Source organism: Tachypleus tridentatus, chromosome 7, assembly GCF_004210375.1.
Source record: "Tachypleus tridentatus isolate NWPU-2018 chromosome 7, ASM421037v1, whole genome shotgun sequence".
Lineage (NCBI taxonomy): Eukaryota > Metazoa > Arthropoda > Merostomata > Xiphosura > Limulidae > Tachypleus > Tachypleus tridentatus.
In genome coordinates, this window is record NC_134831.1 from 78961600 (window position 1) to 78983056 (window position 21457).

The 21457-nt window shown below is 31.7% G+C and overlaps 1 protein-coding gene across 15 annotated transcripts in view; it reads right to left on the reverse strand.

Annotated features, from left to right (window-relative positions):
• The window catches only part of LOC143256046 (uncharacterized), a 184845-nt gene that overhangs the window by 36649 nt on the left and 126739 nt on the right, over window positions 1-21457 (reverse strand). For 13 of the 15 annotated variants that reach the window (XM_076512662.1, XM_076512660.1, XM_076512668.1 and 10 more), the window contains 5 exons: window positions 15131-15193; window positions 9488-9634; window positions 6391-6471; window positions 4557-4691; window positions 267-347 (listed from right to left, as the gene is read on the reverse strand). In XM_076512662.1, the coding sequence (XP_076368777.1) occupies window positions 267-347; window positions 4557-4691; window positions 6391-6471; window positions 9488-9634; window positions 15131-15193 (507 nt within the window). The remainder of the gene's footprint in view (window positions 1-266; window positions 348-4556; window positions 4692-6390; window positions 6472-9487; window positions 9635-15130; window positions 15194-21457) is intronic. The other 2 variants (XM_076512665.1, XM_076512666.1) reach the window with 2 other exon arrangements.

A 21457-nucleotide genomic window follows, 5' to 3' on the forward strand; every position in this document is an offset into this window, starting at 1 on the left:
TTTATACATCCTTATTTTTCTTGAAAACCCTTGGGAAAATATTACCTGGTCCAGAAGTTTTATCATTTTTTCTCAATAAGCTCAAAATTAACATGAACATCCAGTTCAATCTAATTTTTATTTACCAACTTCAACATTCAGATACTGATATAGATAAAGTATGAGCATTTTAAATGGGTTTAAGTACCAAAATGGATTATTTTAGTTTCAAGTGGAGACTAATTAAATTTTTAAAACTGCTTTTCATTTAAGAAATAATAACTCACAGGTAGCCCTGGAGGTCCTTGTGGTCCTGATGCACCATTCTTCCCATCACCGCCTGGCAATCCTGCAGGTCCAAAGTCACCCTATATATCATAAAATAAAAATTACAGATTAATAACTACATTAATTTTCATCAATAACTCAACACTTATTTTGTACATTCCTCATTGTCATGAAATATACCCAAAAACTTACTTCATTAACCTGAAGTTCAATTTCCTTATTTTTACCAAAACAGAAATGAGCCAATCTGTAGATACATTCTATTGAATGAGAAATGATATGCTTTTTCTAGCTATATTGCACAACTAACCCAATCTTAAATATGCAAGATGTACAACAATATTGTGAGTTTTCTACCCCTTTTGTTAGTATATAAATTTTTCAATAATTCTGTACATACTGAGTATGTATTTGTAACAGAGAAAATTGGTCAATCAAGCTATTAAGTTCTTATGCTTGTGCTAGTTATAACTACAAAGTCACATGTACTTTGTTGTCAGAAAGATTGCAGTAGTATAAAAAACACTGTAAATAAACTATGAATTTTTTTTTCCCACTTGAAAATCACATGATGTTCCAGGAATAACTTGTTTAAACTTGATAGCGATTGTCAGTCACATGGGAAGCACTTGCATCCTGAGAATAATGGTATTATTGTTATTATATATAATGTCACATTTTCTCATTCTGGGACAATATTTGTAGACAAAAAAAAGTAATTCTAGTGATTCATATACAAGATATATAACACACAAAAATCCCTCCATTAAAGGTACCACACTATACATTTGTCTTTTAACTTTGTTTGTAGATATATTTGTAAAGATTGTTTCAATGGGACCAACATTTTTTTTCCGGATTTTTTTACATACAAAATTCAGATGAGGTTAACAGAATTCAAACTTATCCTCCACAGTATAACTTTTGACAGATTTCCTATTACCTGCAGGTTCCTATGATATAACTTGAAAACAAATTAATGAACCTAAGAATATCATAGAGTAGGTAGGAAGAAGAAAAATTTCTCATCTCATAGGATGTGTTCTTGCAATGTTTGTTTTTTCTGGACTAGTGTATTTGCTTATGCTTTTCTGAATTCTCACATTATTGAGTTGAAATTTCATATTAAGTTAATAGCATTTTCCATATCAAAGGGTATATGACTGGGAGGAAGAGTGAGATACTGGGTTAAATGGCTATGAGAAAGAGTTACTGAATCTGAGAGAAGATCTTTCCTGGACAGTGCATTTCTCTGTGTTGAAAATGTCCTCCATATCTTTCTTCTTGTAGCCTCACACCTAAAAAAAACTGCCAATCAGTTTCACAGATGATTGAAGGTCACTGTAGTAAAGCATGGTCATATGAGTCAGAGACTGGATACAACTTTCTTTACGTGACACCCATGGCATTTGCCAACAAGAGTAGACCAGTCCTAGCTCTAGTCAAAGACATCTGTGACTGGCAAGGAAATACTGCAGATGGTGCTGGTGAATGATATTTACAAGTATGGGCTCTTTCACTGGCAGGTTAGACAGAGGCTATGGACTGGAAAAGTGGTGATCTGTAGGCTATTGCTGAAATACTCCATGACTGGAGGTATAATGCCAAAAGTGACCATAGGTCAAGCAAAGCCTATGTTTAACTACCTCCAGTAACTTTCTATTTTATGACTAAAGATCATAAGTGAAACACTTGTCTAGAAGAGTTGCTCCACCACACTCCAAACACTTAGTTTTGAATTTCACACAAAGTTACATGAGAGCTATATGCACTAGCCATTCCTAATTTAGTAGTGAAAGACTAGGGAGAAGGCAGTTAGTCATCACCACCCACTGCCACTTGTTGAGCTACTTTTTTATTAACAAACAGTGAAACTGACCATCATGCCATAATGCTCTCACACATGAAAGGGCGAGCATGTCTCATGGAATGTTGATTCAAACCTGCAACCCTCAGATTGTGGGTTAAGCACCTTAACCACCTGGCCATGCCAGGCCACACTTGGATGTTTCAACCTAATGTTGATTGAGACACCACAAATCACAAACAGTTGTAAATGGGTGCAACAGAAGAAAATTTGGACTGTTTTATTAAAGCATTTCAGGCCTGAAATAGTTGGAGTCGGGAACAGGTGGAGCAATACCTGAACCTGAGTTCTGATAGTTCAGCCCTTGATAGCATTCAGCACTTGAGCCAGGCATAGCTACTGAAGTGGAATAGTTGTGGTTGAAGTTAAACCTGCATTTCAACCCAGTGGAAAACTGATTTGCTCATCAGACTAAGTTCAAGACTTAGAAAATGGGTCCCTCTAAAAACTATGGCATGGATGATCTATGCCAATTGCATGAGAAGACATTCCCTACATTTTAGCAAATCATAAAACAAATTCATTGAGTGGCTACCTAATGACATGATGAGGCATCACTTGGGTGTGAGGGATTCTCACCCTAACAGAAACAGTTTCTTCAGCAATGAGGTTCAAAGTTATGACCTTGAACAGATCACAGTAGAAGAAAAAGCACACAGTAACACTGGGTTATAAAGTTGTTATAAAGAATTAAAGAGCCTAAGAGAAGACATTTCCTGGACACTGGATTTCACTATGCTAAACAACATCTTTCTCACTGCATCCTCATGATCCAGAAAGAGCTTCTGGAACATGGTGCATCAGGATGCCCAATCAGTTTCAAATATGACTAAGGAACTTTGTAGTGGTGAATGGTCTGGTAAGTCTCAGTCTGGATGGAACAGTCTTTACATGAATCATGAATTTACCAATGAAATTAACCCAATCCTGGCTCTGTTCAAGACCTGCCTATCCACAGTGAGCACCTCAAGTTGAGCCCAAGCTTCATCAGTGTCCAAAATCCAAACCCACTGGTTCCATGGTCCTTCTATACTGTATGTTGCTGTGCAACAGGTAATAATAAACAAAACCAATGAGAAGAATTTAATTTAAAACATACACAGTAATACTTAGAATGATTAAAATAATATTATTTCATGCTTGATTTGTTTTCAAAGTATACTGAAGATTGGAGTAATAAGAAATTGATTAAAGGTGTAATACTTGCACTTTTTATCGAATGTAAATCATAGTATATATCAAGAGGTGACCAGAGCAGTTGTTTTATATGTGGGCAGTAGGATCATTTAATAGTGAGCTGCCCATGCTGTCTACGACAGTGAATGTATTTTACTGTAAAGTATTATATTTAGTCTAGTGCGGTATGATTGTAGTGACAGCATGAATGTTAATTATGGCTAGAATAATTTTAGCTGAAAATTTTTAGATAAGCTAAATTTTGCCAATGATTAATTTTATTGGGATATTAAGAAAACAAGTGAGTTTAATAACTCATAGATGGAACCACAGCCTTCAAGGTACAGCTAGCAAAGATTTAGCCCCATGTATATAACAAGAGGCAGCCTGTCTACAGCTACAAATCTCTTTCTTTATATCAAACTCGGTCAAGTTTAAGAGAATTCAGGTTTCTGTTCCCCAACACATTTTCCAGCAAATCACCTGTTATTCTGCTGTTCCCATCTAATTACTCTAAGGAAAATCAGTGAACCTGAGAACAATGCATATGTAAATGTTAATAGGCACATTTTACATAAAATGATTTCAAATATTTTAAAAATAAAAACTGTAACTGAAGTCACTCACTACAATATTAAGTTTTAAGCAGTCATTACTCACCCACAGTGAATCTCTCTTCTAACACACACACACACATGTATATATACTCTCAGGTAAAACTGTACCATAGAATAAGTTTACTCTAAGCATATTGTCATCATATCACAATGATATAGACTCACTTTAAACAGCTGTTAATTATGATATAAGCTGGATTACATAAGATACTCAAAATTTAATAAACATTTTTGCAACTATATTCCATCAGCTTCCTCACAAGAAAAATCCTTTTGTCTTTGATAATCATCTACGTTTTTTTGGCTTTCTAAAATATTAGATGGTTTAAGAGCATTGATATCACCTGACAGTATTAAACAATGTAACATCATGCATTCAACAGACTAAACATAAAATGTGCCACTAATCTTAGATAATGATATCACCTGATAGTATTAAACAATGTAACATTATATATTCAACAGACTAAACATAAAATGTCCAGTTAAGCTTACATGCTAATATCACCTGATAGTATTAAACAATGCAATATCATGTATTCAACAGACTAAACATAAAATGTCAAATTAGTTTTACATTATTTAGTTTGATTCAGAAAGAAACTCACGATTTTAAATTTTTTTTTTACCTGTTTACCAGGAAGGCCAATGTGTCCCTTGTCTCCTTTAGATCCTTTCTCTCCTTTAGGTCCAACATCACCTTTCAGACCAGGAAGACCTGGTTTCCCTCTTCCAGCAAACTTCCCATGCCTACCACGCTTTCCCTGTTTCATAAGATAAGAACATAAAGGAAGATATTTTTGGTAAATGTACTTAAAATACATTAGGCTTATTTTGTCCTGAACCAAAAAAACAATCTAAGAATATCAGGATATCAAAAGAGCTAACTCTGAGGGTAGTGAAGCAGATTAAACAGTTTGTTACCAGAAGTTCAAGAACACTACATTTCATTAAATAAAGTAGAACCTTAGGCCTATAGAGGTGACTCAAGAGATGTGCTTTACAAATTTCTTTCAAAGCTTGTACGAATATCTGACATTATTGATTAAGAGACAAACATTACCATAATAAACATACTCGAGCTAGTAGTAAAAAAATGTCATGGAAAGCTTAATTTGGTTTAAAAGATGGTTTAACTCAAGTTATTTTGTGCTTATGTTTGGTACATATTGAAACAAATTATTCATAACTCTTAATGTAAAATTTTTTTTGTACCAAAAATGAAGGATTAAATCTAAACTGAAGATGAAAATGACAAAACTGAAATAGATAGTTACAACTACTCACTAAAATAATACTTTTCCTAAAATTAATTTCTTGTTACCACATACAAGAATTCATTAAAAGAGTTATACACAGATTCGCATCATTCTAGTTGTTGCTCACAAAACCAGTAAACCAATTAACAATATTAAAAGCTAGAATTAAATAACAGGATGTGCAGGAATCACATACTACATAAAGTTAATTTAGTTGTTCACTCAAACTTGATGAAGACGTGTTTAAAAACAATTTTGTCTTTTGCATTACTTCTGGAAAGCAATTTTCCTGTTTTCTGTAGCAATGGTGTTCAAAAACATGACATTCAATGTCAACTTCATTCCTCCACTGTTTATTAAAAACAACAATATCATTGACATGAAAAATACAAGCATTCTTAGAAGTATTTACCTGAAACTTGTATAGAAATCTGAATGATACAAATGGGTCGCTGTTGCATTTTTCAGTACAAAGATACACAATGGATTCTGTCCACTGAGAGTAACTGAACCCAGTACATTAGCACTGCAAGTCTATGAACTTATTTCTGACCCTCAGAGGATCTTTTAAAAATATATATAAACTCTCTTTTACTAAGCTTACATGCTATAGTAGTAGTTACTAAGAATTTTAAGGTGTGCAAAAAGCTCTCAGCTTACCATGAACATATCTGAATATCTTTTAATGAGATTTTTTAAAATCACCCAAGTAATTGTTAAATGGAATAAAAGGCAGTACTTACCAGCTTGAATCGAATTTTCTAAAGTACATACTAGAGACACAATACATGTAATTTAGTGGTGGTAAGAACATAAAACCTTTTTGTGAAGTTAATAATGGTTTGAGGTGTGACATATGCAGAAGCATTGTATAGCATTCACAAACATGCATTACTTTTACTCTTTTGTAACTTATTTTTGAAAGGCATAATCTAATTGATATGAAGTAATAAAAGTAACAGAATGATACACCAAAAAATTAAACAAGAATAACGTTATGAACATAATCTACAGTATAAAATAAACAGGCTCATAAGTTAATTTCACTTTTACATTACTTTTCATGTAGGAAAGACATGTTGTTCAGTTTTTATCTTCTCTCTATCATTCCATCTATCAATAAATACACTCACCACATAAAAAATCTATAAACAAAAGTAACTGGGAAAACAAAGATCTCTAAAACAAAAATCCCACTTCCTACCCTCTTGCCACGCTTGCCGCGATCACCCTTATCACCTTTCTCTCCTGATTCCCCAGGTAGACCCATTAGACCATCATCACCCTGTGAAGGGACAAGGCATATTTTTCATTATATTCATCCTTCCACATCTTAACTCTCAGTTGAAAAATGATTATTCAATGTTTCCCATATTCTAAACAAAACAGAAGTAAATATTATTTCTTATCTTTCTTGATGCTAAGGTTGTGAGGAACATCAAAAAAATCCTTCACTCTATTTCACTTAGTAATGACTAAAAAAACATGGCAGAAAGGGGTTCTTTTGACATCATCAGGATTTGTCTCTTAAAAGTAATGGTGTTTTGAATTATTCGTAAAACATCAGGAACACTAGCTCATTCAAACATATTTTCCAGTTCTAGAAGACATTCAATTAAATACGTAGGAATTTATGTTATCATCAATAAATATAACATACAAAAGATGTGATTATCTTCAACCATAACATGTTGGCTCTGAACAGGAAACACCATAACAATGAACCATTTCAATGTCTGTGTGACTATATAGAATCCCTTTGTTATAAGCAATGAAAAAAAATGTTTATTTTTATTAAAACCAAAAAGTCTTATATCAACAAAATTTCTGTGCCTTGCTCTAAAACTACAGAAATTTATTTTTAAGTAGACTTTATAAGCACCAAGGAACCTCAGTAACTGTCTAAACAATATTGCATACCTAATATTTTAGTCTGCCTAGTAGTACCTATCAATTAGTTTATAAGGACAAACCAAAACAAACAAACTATCGTTGCTGTTTGTTACTAAGTTGGCTGGTGGGTATATTAAAACATTGGCATAGTACTGTGTATTTTGGCTTACTTTTCCCCCGTTTGGAAAGAATGGGGAAATTGATTGAGAGGGGTGGTGGTGTCCCACATACTGATCCTTCTCTAGAGCACGTAAAAGCTCTTGCCAGCCTTTACCATGTTCACAAACTTAATTTTCTGTATGCATATAATCAAACAGAAGAACAGCTGTTGAAAGCTGTACAAGTAATGTTTGGCATATGACAAATGCAGATGTATATCAAATTTGACAAATTACTTGCCTAAGTGTTTGTAAAAGTTTGAATAATTTCTTATGAGACTACTAGTGATAAAACATTTAAAAAATGGTACATGAAATGACATGGTTTTATAGTGATTGTACTTATAACTATAATGGAAATATAAACACTTGAAAAATTGAGGAAGGTGCCTTGGTAATCTTTGCAGATGGCACCATTACAAGACATCATATACGAGAAGACTAGATGCTGTTAAAATAATGGTTTATCAGATGTGCTGCCACATATTCAAGTCAACATACCACTCTTTCTGCAAGGACAACCAGGAATCTCCCATGAAACTAAGTACTTTGGAATTACTTAAACCAGTTCTCAAATTTCATAAAAGTGGATGACTGATGCACTCTGAATTTAATGTTATCCCCTGCTTTACATTGTGTTGTGTAAAAGTTTTCTGCAGTGGATATTGTACCATACAGGAAAAACCCATAACAATTACCATTACCAAGAACATCACTGGTGATGGAAGAAGAAACTATACAGTCTAGGCTCTCATCTTTGTATTGTTACCTTAGATCAAAGGAAACTTTCCATACATCTTAGCCTGCAACTATCCCTTTGAAAGGTTCTTCAGAACATATTGTATTTGCAGAACAATGAAAAACAAAAATACTCACTTCTTTTAGTCACAATATACAGCAGATACATCCTGTAATAAACAGAACTGGACTTTGCAAATGTAGAAAGAAAATGATTGCAAAGTCAAACCATAGTTGCTTTACACCCTCACTAAGCAAATGATATCCACATTTCACAGTTACTATATAAAACACCTTCATGTCTTATTCATCCAACAAACCATACAACATTTTGGAGTGAATGAGCAAAACATATACATTTTGCAACAACTGAATGAAGCAAAATTACTTTTTATGGTAAATAAACATATGCTTTAAAGCTACTGCAAAAAGATATTTTCACTTATATAGTCCCTTACCAAACATGGTAACATTTTGAATAAGCCAATTACCAATCACCTCAGTCACTAATACCATTTTCCTTCATTGAACAAATTATATTCATTTTTTTACATTCATTAGACAAAAAATTTATGCTGTAGCCATTGAATTAAAAATCATATTTACTCTTTACACTCATAGAAAAAAGGAAACTTCAGTAACTTTAGCAGTTCTCAGTAAAAAAAAAGATTAATTTCTAATGTTACTGACCAAAACATATCACTTCCTGCAGTCAGAACACACTCATACCTTGCAGTCATTGCAAAAAAACAATTACTTCTTACAGTCACTGAACAAGGCAGATTACTTCTTACAGTCACTGAACAAGGCAGATTGCTTCTTACAGTCACTGAATATATTCATACCATACAGCCTCTAAACAAAGCATATCGCTTCTTACAGTCACTGAGAAGATAAATACTGCATAGCCTCTGAACAAAGCAGATTGCTTCTTAAAGTCACTGAGTAGATACATACTTTACAGCCAATGACAAAATTACAATTTACAATCACACATGACAATAGTTGGTCACTATAAAAACTGGTTAAAGAAAAAAAAAACTTACTGCTACTGATTAAAACAGAAGATTCACTTCTTAAAATAACCGATACACTGTAAACAAGATTTGCCATTACAGACACTGGTCAAATCCTATATAACCCTAACAAACTTACTGCTCATTACAGGTGCTAATTAAACCATACTCTCTCTTCTTATAAGCACTGAATACAGACAATCTAGATGTGTTCATTATATTCACTGACTGAAGTAGGAAGTCTTTAATAACAACTGTCAAAGACATTTTTTTAAATGTATTAACCAAGAGTTGTTTTGATAACTGTGTGTGTATGAGTGTGTTTATTTAATTTTTTAATATAACAACTGGAAAGTTGTATAAAGAAAGAACATGCTTAAATAACATAAAAAAATAAAGAACTGAAATCATAATACAAAATAATAATACATTCCAAACCAAGTAATAAAATGATTCATGCCAGTCTGAATTATTGGGTCTACATAGAAATACATACTTTTCTTCCTGGAGGACCAGGTGGCCCAGAAGGGCCTTGAGGACCTGGTGGCCCAGGAGGACCTGGAGGTCTCTCTACTCCTCCTGGATAGGAAATTCCATCTAACATAGCTGTTAATCCATGATCTCCTTTTTCCCCTTTAGCTCCCTAATAATGTATAATATTAGTACTTTTTGGACATTTTTCAAGATATAATTTTATCTCATCTACAGAAATTAATATCTACAGCTTCTTTTAAAATACATTCTGCCTACAAACTTTATTTCTCAGAAAACTCTTAAGCTAACTTTCAAAATCATTGTAAAAGTTTGAAATGAAACTAAATATTGTAATCCACATTTTTTAACATTTGTAAACCATACCTGTGAAAAAGAAAATATCAAAATATCAGTTTTTTTCACATTTTAATAATCAATATAAATTATTACCAGACATTTCAAATACACACATATATAATCTTACAAATGTGAAATTTTGGTTATTAAAATTTCTTCTTATTCACATTTTTCTAGAGAAATTTAATACTTAATTTTAGGAATGTGTTTTTTATTGTGTTCAATCATATACAAAATGAGAATGCTACATGTGTCACAAATATTTAAGTTTAACCTGGTGAAAGTTTCAAAAAGTAATACTTACAGAATTCCAAACAATGAAGCCTTAATCTATGAAGAAATGTGTTAAAAAACTAAATTTTTGAAACTTTATGAAATTATTTACAGTATTATCCATAATGTGCTAAAATAAAGGTCACTCCAGAACTTTTAATTTATTATTCCCTAAAAATCAATTGTAATAGTTTCACATTACACAGAACAATACTCTCAAGATATAAAAAACATAGTTGTAGTAGTTTTACATTACACAGAACAATACTCTCAAGATATAAAAAACATAGTTGTAGTAGTTTTACATTACACAGAACAATACTCAAAATATAAAAAACATAGTTGTAGTAGTTTTACATTACACAGAACAATACTCTCAAGATATAAAACCATAGTTGTAGTAGTTTTACATTACACAGAACAATACTCTCAAGATATAGAAACCATAGTTGTAGTAGTTTTTCATTACACAGAACAATACTCAAGATATAAAAAATAGTTGCAGTAGTTGTAATAGTTTCAAGATATAAAAAACATTATACAGAACAATACTCTCAAGAATATAATAAAATAGTACTCTCAAGTTGTAATAGTTTCACATTACACAGAACAATACTCTCAAGATATAAAAAGTGGTTGTAATAGTTTAACATTACACAGAACATATACTCTCAAGATATAAAAAAATAGTTGTAGTAGTTTCACATCACACAGAACAATACTCAAGATATAAAAACATAGTTGTAGTAGTTTTACATTACACAGAACAATACTCACAAGATATAAAAAGTGGTTGTTGTAGCTATACATTATACAGAACAATACTCACAAGATATAAAAAGTGGTTGTAATAGTTTTATATTACACAGACCAATATTGTCAAGATATTGAAAAAAAGAAAAAGTCTGCAACTTTATTTAGCAGAGTCTGTTCACAAACATAAATTCAATGTGTGTTAGCTAAAACCTTTTCTTTTAAATGAGAAAATATATCCAAGGATAATTTGTCACTTAGAAATCTATATTTAAAGTCGTTCACGAAAACAATATGCGAGTTTCATCACAAAGTGGTAACCACTTGTATTAAAAGAAAGTAGGTTGGTAAATAATTGTGAGAAATTATAAACTTAAATAGCCAATTATATATAGTGAATTTTATTGATCTGTGCATATATAAATAAGTATGCTCTCTTTTATTACAATGGTCTGCTTGTCATTGGCCTTAGTTAAGGTTTTAACACAATTTGAATGGATCACAATGTTACATGTACTTAAATTGTGCTATAGTATGTTCAACATCTAATATGTTCTAAAATTTGCATATTCTTTAACATGTATCTGCAGCCATTTCATGGTCAACCTTTACACAAAGGATATGTAAACTAATAAACATCATTTGGTGTTTTCAATAATGAAAATCTATATTTATATATGAAATAATTCTACAGATAACATTTTGGCTTAAGCATTAATCTAAACTGTGTGTGTGTGTGTGTGTGTATTTTATGAAGAAAGGTTTCCAACTATTTCTTTTGGCATACAAAGCATGTCTACCAGTATAAGAGAAAAACATAAATACTGCATATTTAAAATATTCTTATTCTGATGGTTTTATGATGTTTTCCTTGTTCGTCTATTCCTGTACTATTCTGTTTTCCAAATAGGTAGGAAAACCATTCTTACGTAATTGTATTTCTTAAAGTGAGATTATTTACATATATCATAATGTTTGAAATCTCATATGCATAATGAATACAAGTTATAATTGAACATCCATTAAACAATACTTGTATATAACTTGCAAATTTAAAACATAACGTAGTAAAAAGTCTTATTAGTAAACTGCACACTTAAAGTTATAAAAATTAGTTAAAACCAACGTATCTTGTTAAGGAATCTTGTGACCCTGTTGATGTTTTATAATAAATCAAATACTATTATGCTTGCTATACTCCTGGAATTGATAATCAGGTGTCATTTACATACCTCCTATAAAACTGTGATCTAATAATCTGCAGTCTGTTTATCATAAAAAAGACTGACTGCAGAGGGAATTCACCTGAAGCCTAAAGTTTAGAGATTGCCACTGAACAAAAAAGCTCAATTCTTGAACATCAAAATTCATTTATTCAAAAACACTTGGAGCATATATCTCATTTATATTATTGTTGTAGCATAATTCAGCTATTAATTATATTATTCCTTTCAAGGGATATTAATATACATATTCAATACAAAACATTACAAGGTATGCTTTACCATCAAACTTAGTATTTTAAATTGCATTATAAACATTAAAACTTTCCTTAATATTGTGTTCATAATTAGCTTATTTGTTTGTTTTTTGAATTTTGTGCAAAACTACACAAGGGCTATCTGCACTAGCCATCCCTAATTTAGCAGTGTAAGACTAGAGGGAAGGCAGCTAGTCATCACCACTCACTGCCAACTCTTGGGCTACTTTTTTACCAACAAACAGTGGGACTGACTGTCACATTGTAATGCCCCCATGGCTGAAAGGGTGAACATGTTTGGTGCAATGGGGATTTGAACCCGCGACCCTCAGATTACGAGTCAAACACCTCAACCCACCTGGCCATGCTGGGTTTGCACGTTCCAATAGTTTAAACCACAACTCTTCATGGATATTGTTCATTATGTACTTCAGACAGTCCATAAAACATCCCTGGATGACTTAGCAGTCTGTTGGATGAATTCTTAGCAGTCTGGTTTCTCAGTACTGTGTCCAAAGTTCACAAGTTGTATTTCTTCAATTTCAATGAAAATCTTTGCAATTTGTCTTTCTACTACTAATGCAACCTTGATTGAGTTTAACAAATTTAGTTGAGTCATTCAAACATATTTTTACTTTTCTCAGATAATTCAGTATAAGTTCTATTTCTTCTACCAAATGTAATTATGACAAAATTATTTCTAATTCAATTCAGTTAAGTAAGAAATTAATCTATAATAATAACAACCTAAATTAACTGCATGTTTCAAGGTTTTCAAATTAGCATTTCTTTGTTTGTTCTTTTCCTTTGGTAATTTTCACGACCAGATTGATGATATAGCTAACAGCTCTATATATATTAGTTCCTTAGTCAATTTGTTTATCTTCATTAAAGACAGTAACTGGAAGAGTGTCTGTAGACTTTTACACAATTTTATCATAAGAGTTTTATAAACAACACTTTTACCTTCCTTATAAAAGCCTTGGAATATTTAGACAGTAAACAAAATAATATCTGATTTACTGTTCAACATCTTCAAGATCAAGTGTTTATTTTTTACTTACATTGAACTTGACACATGAAGTTTACCTTTAAAAAAACTTTCACTGGCTAGTATTTTAATTTTCTACATACCATCATTGCTTAAGGTAAACTTAATTATCATTCTAATTCATCATGCATATAAGATCTCTAGCAGTTACCAGTTTTGAAGAATTTGACAACATAAAATAACTAATACCCTTATAAGAAAGGTTTTCCAACTTATTATATAGACAGTATAATCCATGGGCAGTAAATCAAACAAAATTTCATAAAACTGTCAAAATTCAGTTTCTATAATCCAAAGTTTTGCCTAATATTGATAAATAATCCACTTTGTAGGCAAAAAAATAATTGCATACCATTCTTCACAAAATGCATCTACACATTAAAATTCAGATGCATTTTTATTCCATGATGTGATTTGCAGATTTATTTTAGGCATAAAAAATTTCACCCCTAAGGACAACAAATGCTATTTATTATAAACAATACTACAAAGGATATACCACAAGATGGTTGCAGATATATGTAAAAGAGCATGTACATTTAAGGATATGAAACAGACTGTGTGTATTTTACTACACCTAAGGTGACAAACAGAGCATTAACACAAGAGAGAGCACACTTTTTCACATAAGTAGTTTTACACACAAAATTTGATGTTTACATTGCAATCTATAATACTGTTATAATTACACATTCACTCGGGTATCTGTAGCAGAATTAGAAGAACTGAAGATGTACAACAGTTCAAAATATTTGTAAATCTTGTAAGTGCAGCTTTGAACTTGACTTTTCCATTTATCCTTAAATTATAAGCTCATTCGTTTTTTACTTGCACTTAAAATAATTTGGTTAAAACACAATAAAAAAGTGCTTTCTCTTTAAATTATTAATTTCAATAACAATTTTTTTATTTAAGTAGTAAAACTAAGTTTGATTATATACATTAATCACATACATTTTATTTAAAACAAGGATGAAAAAACGACTTATGAAAATGGACTAGAAACTAATAGCCTAGTTTTAGAAAATAAATAAAAGACCAACTGATGTATGCTGGTATTATATCAAATCTTCCACTGAAAATATTAGATACACGTACAAACTTAAGACAATTTTGTCAGCAAATGAAGTAAGCAAGTTTCACATCATGAAGTTCAGAAAAAAGAAAGAAAGAAAAAACATTTGATGTTACAATCTACAGTATGTCAACCAACATTTCCACAAATACTGGTTTAATATATGTATACTGATGTGACAAAACAAGACAAAAATGAAATACAAGTTAAACTTACAACAGATATATAAAAAAAATGTTCTGCTGTCCCACTGTATATTTTATGCCTTTACATTTACTTGACTTAGCCAGTTTGTTACATCTAACACTGAGATTAAAATACTTGAAATTAAGATATGTAAAGCAAGCATGAAGAAAATACTATTCCTTACAAAACAAAAGAAAAATCCCAAACTGGAATAACAGTCTCAACTTTTCACTATGGGCAAAAAACTGAAGATACTTCAGCAAATCTACATAATACAAAATCTACATTTTGTTGTTATTTTAAGTCTAAATGTCTATGAAAATTTATGTTTTACATTCCAAGAGTGCATGATGATTTAAGTTTCAACAACAGCTGCTATTAGCTCATTATAACCGAGTACAGAAAAAAAAGAAAGAATTTGTAGCTAGAAATTAAACAAAATCACAAAAGGATCACTAATTCTAATGAAGTTCGTGCTAAAATCACTTACAGGTAGTCCTCTAGGACCTGGTGGACCTGGAACTCCATCTGTGCCATTTAATCCTGGTTCTCCCTTTAATTCATTAATATATATGAAAACAGGGCGAATGAAAAAAGCATGTGTGTGTGTGTGTGTGTATATATATATATATATGTGAAAGACTAAAAAGAAAAACTACATAAACTGTTGTAAGCTGGTGATTTAATGTTTAAAATGGTTTTATAATTTTATATGTAAAGTATGAACAAACTTTACAGTTTACGTCATTTCATCCAGAGAACAAAAGACTTATTTCAAATCTATATGTAGATTTAGTATTTTTCAGCTATTAAAAAATATAAATATATCAGAGAAGTACACACAACACAGGATCCAATATTCATGATTAACCAACAATATTTCAATAATTAAAGAATAAATCACATAAGCCCAGTGACTGTTGACATAATAATAATTGGTTAATTTTAACTACTGACCTCAAATTATCTTAAAATTTGTAAACTGCAGTATTTAGTTCCACATTCCTCTTAATTTGTCTGTTTCAGATTCAAAATCAGAGATGTGATTCTTATTACAAATTTGAGGCTTATTGATCTAATACTTTGACAGCTTTAAGCATTTAAAATAAGAAACTGTCTTTTGTTTTTCATGGTTTTTGATTACTCTAACTGATATAAAACTATTTCAATACTTTGTTTTGAAGCTATTTTTATATTTTCAAATAAGCACAGTTAGCTTTTACAGACTTCTTCCCTGCTTTATATACTTCTACTATAAGCGAGAGGATTCTTCATTACAGAATCATGCACTAACTAAAATGTTATCTGTTTTTACTTTCCCTGTTTCTGAAGGGTTCTTTGTCTTATAGACTTTATTTTTCCTGAGAAATACTGTATTGTATAAAGTTTTATACTCTGATGGATCTCTTTGTTTTGTACTGATACTCCTACTGGATGGATACCCTGCTTAATACATTTATATCTACTCATGATAACGTTCCTTTAATATAAATGTTGTTCTGTGACTTCTGTTCTTCTCTAGGGAGTTATTTTGTTTCTTTGTAAATATATATAACCATACATTTTTAAGCCATAAATAAAACACATTAAAATTAAACAAAATATGCTGCATATTTTTAAAAGGATCCTAGGATACAAGCTACAATATGGGATTATAAAATGTATCCTAGGTATTGGAGGTTACTGCTGAAATAGGACCCACATTTAGATAGGGATACACCATCTACCAGTCTTAACCTCCAATTCGCTAGTCTCACATAAGAAGATTAGAAATTAGGAGAGCAAGATGTGGTCCCTATCTACATTTAGATAGGGATACACCATCTACCAGTCTTAACCTCCAATTCGCTAGTCTCACATAAGAAGATTAGAAATTAGGAGAGCAAGATGTGGTCCCTATCTACATTTAGATAGGGATACACCATCTACCAGTCTTAACCTCCAATTCGCTAGTCTCACATACGAAGATTAGAAATTAGGAGAGCAAGATGTGGTTGCTCAAGCCCACAATGTTCCACATCCATATCACCCTTCACAGCCTGCAGACAGTTGTGAGAAGGTGACTGCTTTCCCAAATTAAAATAAGTTAAAACAGCCTTAACTAGTGACATATTAAATTGAAACTATAATTTAGCCTGGCAAGCTGATTATAGTAATTATATTGCTGCAAATGTAATAACAAAAGATGTCTCACATGTCCTTCTCTAAATACTTTTCACCCTATTACTTACACTAATTCATTTTATAAAATATAAAACAACTTATTTATTAATATGCACTAAATTTAACATGGGATATGTGGGTCAAACGTCAAACCCATTACACATATATATAAATTTACATAGATCTTAAGTTAAAAACAATTTAATAAACTGAATACAGAATTGAAACATTTCAGGATTCATCCCTATACTCTGGTTAAGATAACTATATTAGAAATAGTTAATGAAAAATAAATACAAAGAAAGTAAAATCAGAGAAATTCTACTAAAAATTATTTTTAGTTAAAAATAAGGTCATCTTAAAACTTGGCACTACTTTTATGCAGATGTACACTTTGCCCTGTATACAAAAGCATCACATTCACATAATCTGGGATGATGAGAAAACCCACTTGAAGAGAAAAGTATACATGTAAAAATGGCTGGTATGGATAGAGAAAGCACTATGTAGAGGAGCAAACAATGTTTCGACCTTCCTCTGTTATTGTAAGGTTCACAAAGAAAGAAAGAGGTAATTGACTGATAGCTGACCTCATGTTTAAAGACGGTTGTGTAATTGAGTGTAGGAATGTAGAGGGCATGCTCAGATGTTGGATATATTTATTAATATAGGTATAAAGGTGTTCCTTTGTATTGGTTTATTTTGGACTTGAGTTGTTGTATAAGTAAGGCTTCTTTAAATTTGCATTTGTTTATGTTTGTTTCTTTATTTAGTATTTGAGTGTTTTCTATGGTTATGCTGTGTTTATTTGATTTGCAGTGTTCGAAAACGTGTGAAGGTGACTTTGTCTGTTCTTTGAATCTGGATTCCATTTTTTTACTTGTTTTTCCAATATAGAAGTCGTGGCAGTTGTATTTTATAAATAATGTTGGTGTGGTGTTTGTCAGTGTAGTTTTTACACAGTATAGACCTCAGTTTTGTGCCTGGTTTTTGAATAAATTTGGTATTAACTGGAATGTCATATTTTGTTAATAGTTTTTGCCAAATGTTGGTTATTCGTCTGCTGATGTCGGGAATATATAGTATGCAGCAGTATATGGTTTCATGATTTTTTGATTCGTGAGATATATTTACTTTTGTTGGTTGATTTTGTGTGTGTGTGCGTATAATGTTTTCTACGATTTGTGAAGGAAACTTATTGATGTTGATAAAGTATTGTTTTATTTTGTCTAATTTGTTGTTAATTTTATCTGGTGAGCATAGTTTTGTGGCTGTGCTTATGTGGTTTCTTAGTATGTTGAGTGTTTGTTTTATGTGCTGAGTCCCAAGGAATGTATAATCCAGTATGGGTGATTTTTTGGTGAATTTCTGTTTTAAGTTGTGTGTCAGTTCTTGTAATTTTGAGGTTAAGAAATGATATTTGATTATTTTCTTCCTGTTCACATACCCTCTACATTCCTACACTCAATTACACAATAGCCTTCAAACATCAGTTATCAGTCATATATAACATGACAATTACAGTAAACTATCACTTTACTGATGTCGTGTTAATTAGTGCCTCTATCATATTGGGGGCAGGAATGCTAACTTAAGAGGTAAGTTTTATCTCACTTACCTCCAAATGGTAGTACCTTATTTTCATTTTTTTTTTATTTTTCATCTTTTTATATTTATCTTTTTCTTATTTTTAGTTTAACTTGGGAGAACAGTCACCTTTGCACAACTGTCTGTAGGCAATGAAGGATGTGGGACGTTGTGAGCTTACACATCCACATCTCACTCTCCTAATTTCTAATCTTCTTTTGTGAGACTAGCAAATTGGAGGTTAAGACTGATATACAATGTATCCCTACTGCAATGCAGGTCCTACTTCATAAGTCACCTCCACAACCTAGGATACATTTTATAATCCCACATTAGAGCTTGTACCCTAGGATCCTTTTAAAAATATGCAGCATATTTTGTTTAATTTTAATGTGTTTTGTTTATGGCTTAAAAAGTGATGGTCATAATATAATTAATCAGAGGTTGAGATTTGTTGTTTTTAATGCACAGAACACATACTTAATTTTTTCAATCACATTAACTCTATACATCCCAACATCAACTTCACATGTGAACAGGAAGAAAACAATCAAATATCATTTCTTAACCTCAAAATTACAAGAACTGATACACAATTTCAAACAGAAATCCACCGAAAAATCACCCACACTGGACTATACATTCCTTGGGACTCAGCACATGAAACAAAACAAAAACTCAACATACTAAGAAACCAAATAAACACAGCCATAAAACTATGCTCACCAGATAAAATTAACGATGAATTAGACAAATTAAAACAATACTTCACCAACATCAATAAGTTTCCTCCACAAACCGTAGAAAACATTATACGCACACACCTAGACAGAAAGCAAAATCAACCAACTAAAGTATATACAGCTCACGATTCAAAAAAAACCAAATATTTCAGAAACCATATACTGCTGTATACCATATATTCCGACATCAAAGCAAACAAATAACCAACATTTGGCAAAAAAAAAAATTAGTAACAAAATATGACATTCCAATTAATACCAAATTTATTCAAAACCTATAACACTATGTAACACAAAACTGAGGTCTATACTATGTAAAAACTACACTGACAAACACCACACCAACATTATTTATAAAATACAATGTGATAACTGCCACGACTTCTATATTGAGAAACAAGTAGAAAAATGGAAACCAGATTCAAAGAACATAAAAGTCACCTTCACACCTTTTCGAGACACTGCAAGTCAAATAAACACAACATAACCATAGAAAACACTCAAATACTAAATAAAGAAACAAACATAAACAAACGTAAAATTAAAGAAGCCTTACTTATACAACAACTTAAACCCAAAATAAACCAATATAAAGGAACGCCTTTATACCTATATTAATATAATAAATAAAATTATATATTCAAACATCTAATACCAGCCCTCTACATTTTACTTTATCTACTAAATGACACACAGTTACACAACCCCTTTCAAACATGTGGTCAGCTTCCGGTCAGTTACCTCTTTCTTTGTGAACCTGATCGATGACCGAAGAAGGTCAAAAATTTTTATCAACGTTGTTTAACTGAAAATATATCACCAATAAGTACTAACCCCCTATCATACAAAGTTACCTCTTCTATGTAAAGTGTTTTAATCAGCCCAAACAAGCCGTTTTGCATATAAATTTCTCAACAAGTGGGTTTCTCGTCATCACTGAGACATGCAGAATTACCATGGGAGGAAGATGATATCCACCTGAGACCAAGATAGTGTCAATAATGAGTGATGAAGAAATAGCAACTGGTTCATATTCTGTCCTGAACAATATTTTGTTCAGACACGGTGGCACTTAAATTTGATGAGAATAAATGTTGAGGAGGCAGTGACCTTCCACGAATAAGTCTGAAGACACCAGTCTAAGAAGTTGATAAACCAAACCAGTTAGTGTGCAGGAGATAGATAGGAAGAAACAGAAGAGCTACAGAGAATAAAAGGTCAGGAACATGAACCCAAAAAGAGACAGAACTTGCCACATAATACCTTAGGGAGTGAACCTGACAAAGAAGCCAACTGGGATTTGAATGGGAGTACAAGTGGGAGGTAGAAAGTAAAGAAATGGGTTTGAAACACAAATGGTCTTCCTGGGAAGCAGTGGTCTTTGGGAGGAAGGACCAATATAGATATTAAATGACATAAAAGGAATGGTAGAGGATTTTTATAACATTAATAGCATAAATATCCACAAGCTAGGAGGAAATGGAATATATACTATGTACTTGACTAACCAAGTGTAAAAAAAAAAAGTGTGGAAGAAGAGATATCCTGTCGAGGTGTAAAGTGTGACGGACCAAAATAAGAAGGTACTGGGAAAATAAAATCCAATTTTCATTTTTCTTGTTTACAATTGTATTCATCCTCAGAAACATTGTCAGGTTGAAAATGAGAAGAAATTGCCAACTAAACATAGGAATCTATTTCACTACAAATTAAGTTCTGTATCTCCTCAGCAGGTAAAATCAATCCTGATGCTTGGTTACTTGTACCCTAATGGAAACTCTTGCTGTAGGTACATTGAATCACAAAGTAACTCTAAACAAATCCAAAAAACAACAACAAACTGAAACAACTGAATACAAACACAGTAAAAGAAAACTGCTTAAAAATGTATTGAAATATCAATGAAATAAAAGTGTAAATGATAATTACATTAAAAAAACAACACGTCTAAACAATGCTATGTTAATCAAGAAAGTGAGGGTTGAGCAGGGAAATCAGAGGGAGCTATAGCTAACTGTGGCAATACAGATGTTTCAATACAATTGGTGAAGGGTGGTCGCATACTAAACACTTGTTCAACAGTAGCACAAAATTTATGGGATATAGATATACATAACTTGTGCACTGAGTGTTAAAAACTTACAGTAATGCTTAGGGGGCAAAAATAAGATGAAGAAAGCTTGGTGTGAGATGGGATTGAAATATTTTAAACAATTTTAACACAATTTGTTTGAGTTTCACTGCTCCTCATTGCATGCTTTGATTGAAGTTTCTAAAAGCTTGTTGGTAGTTTCAAAGAAGTTATGTGAAACCATTTATTACAA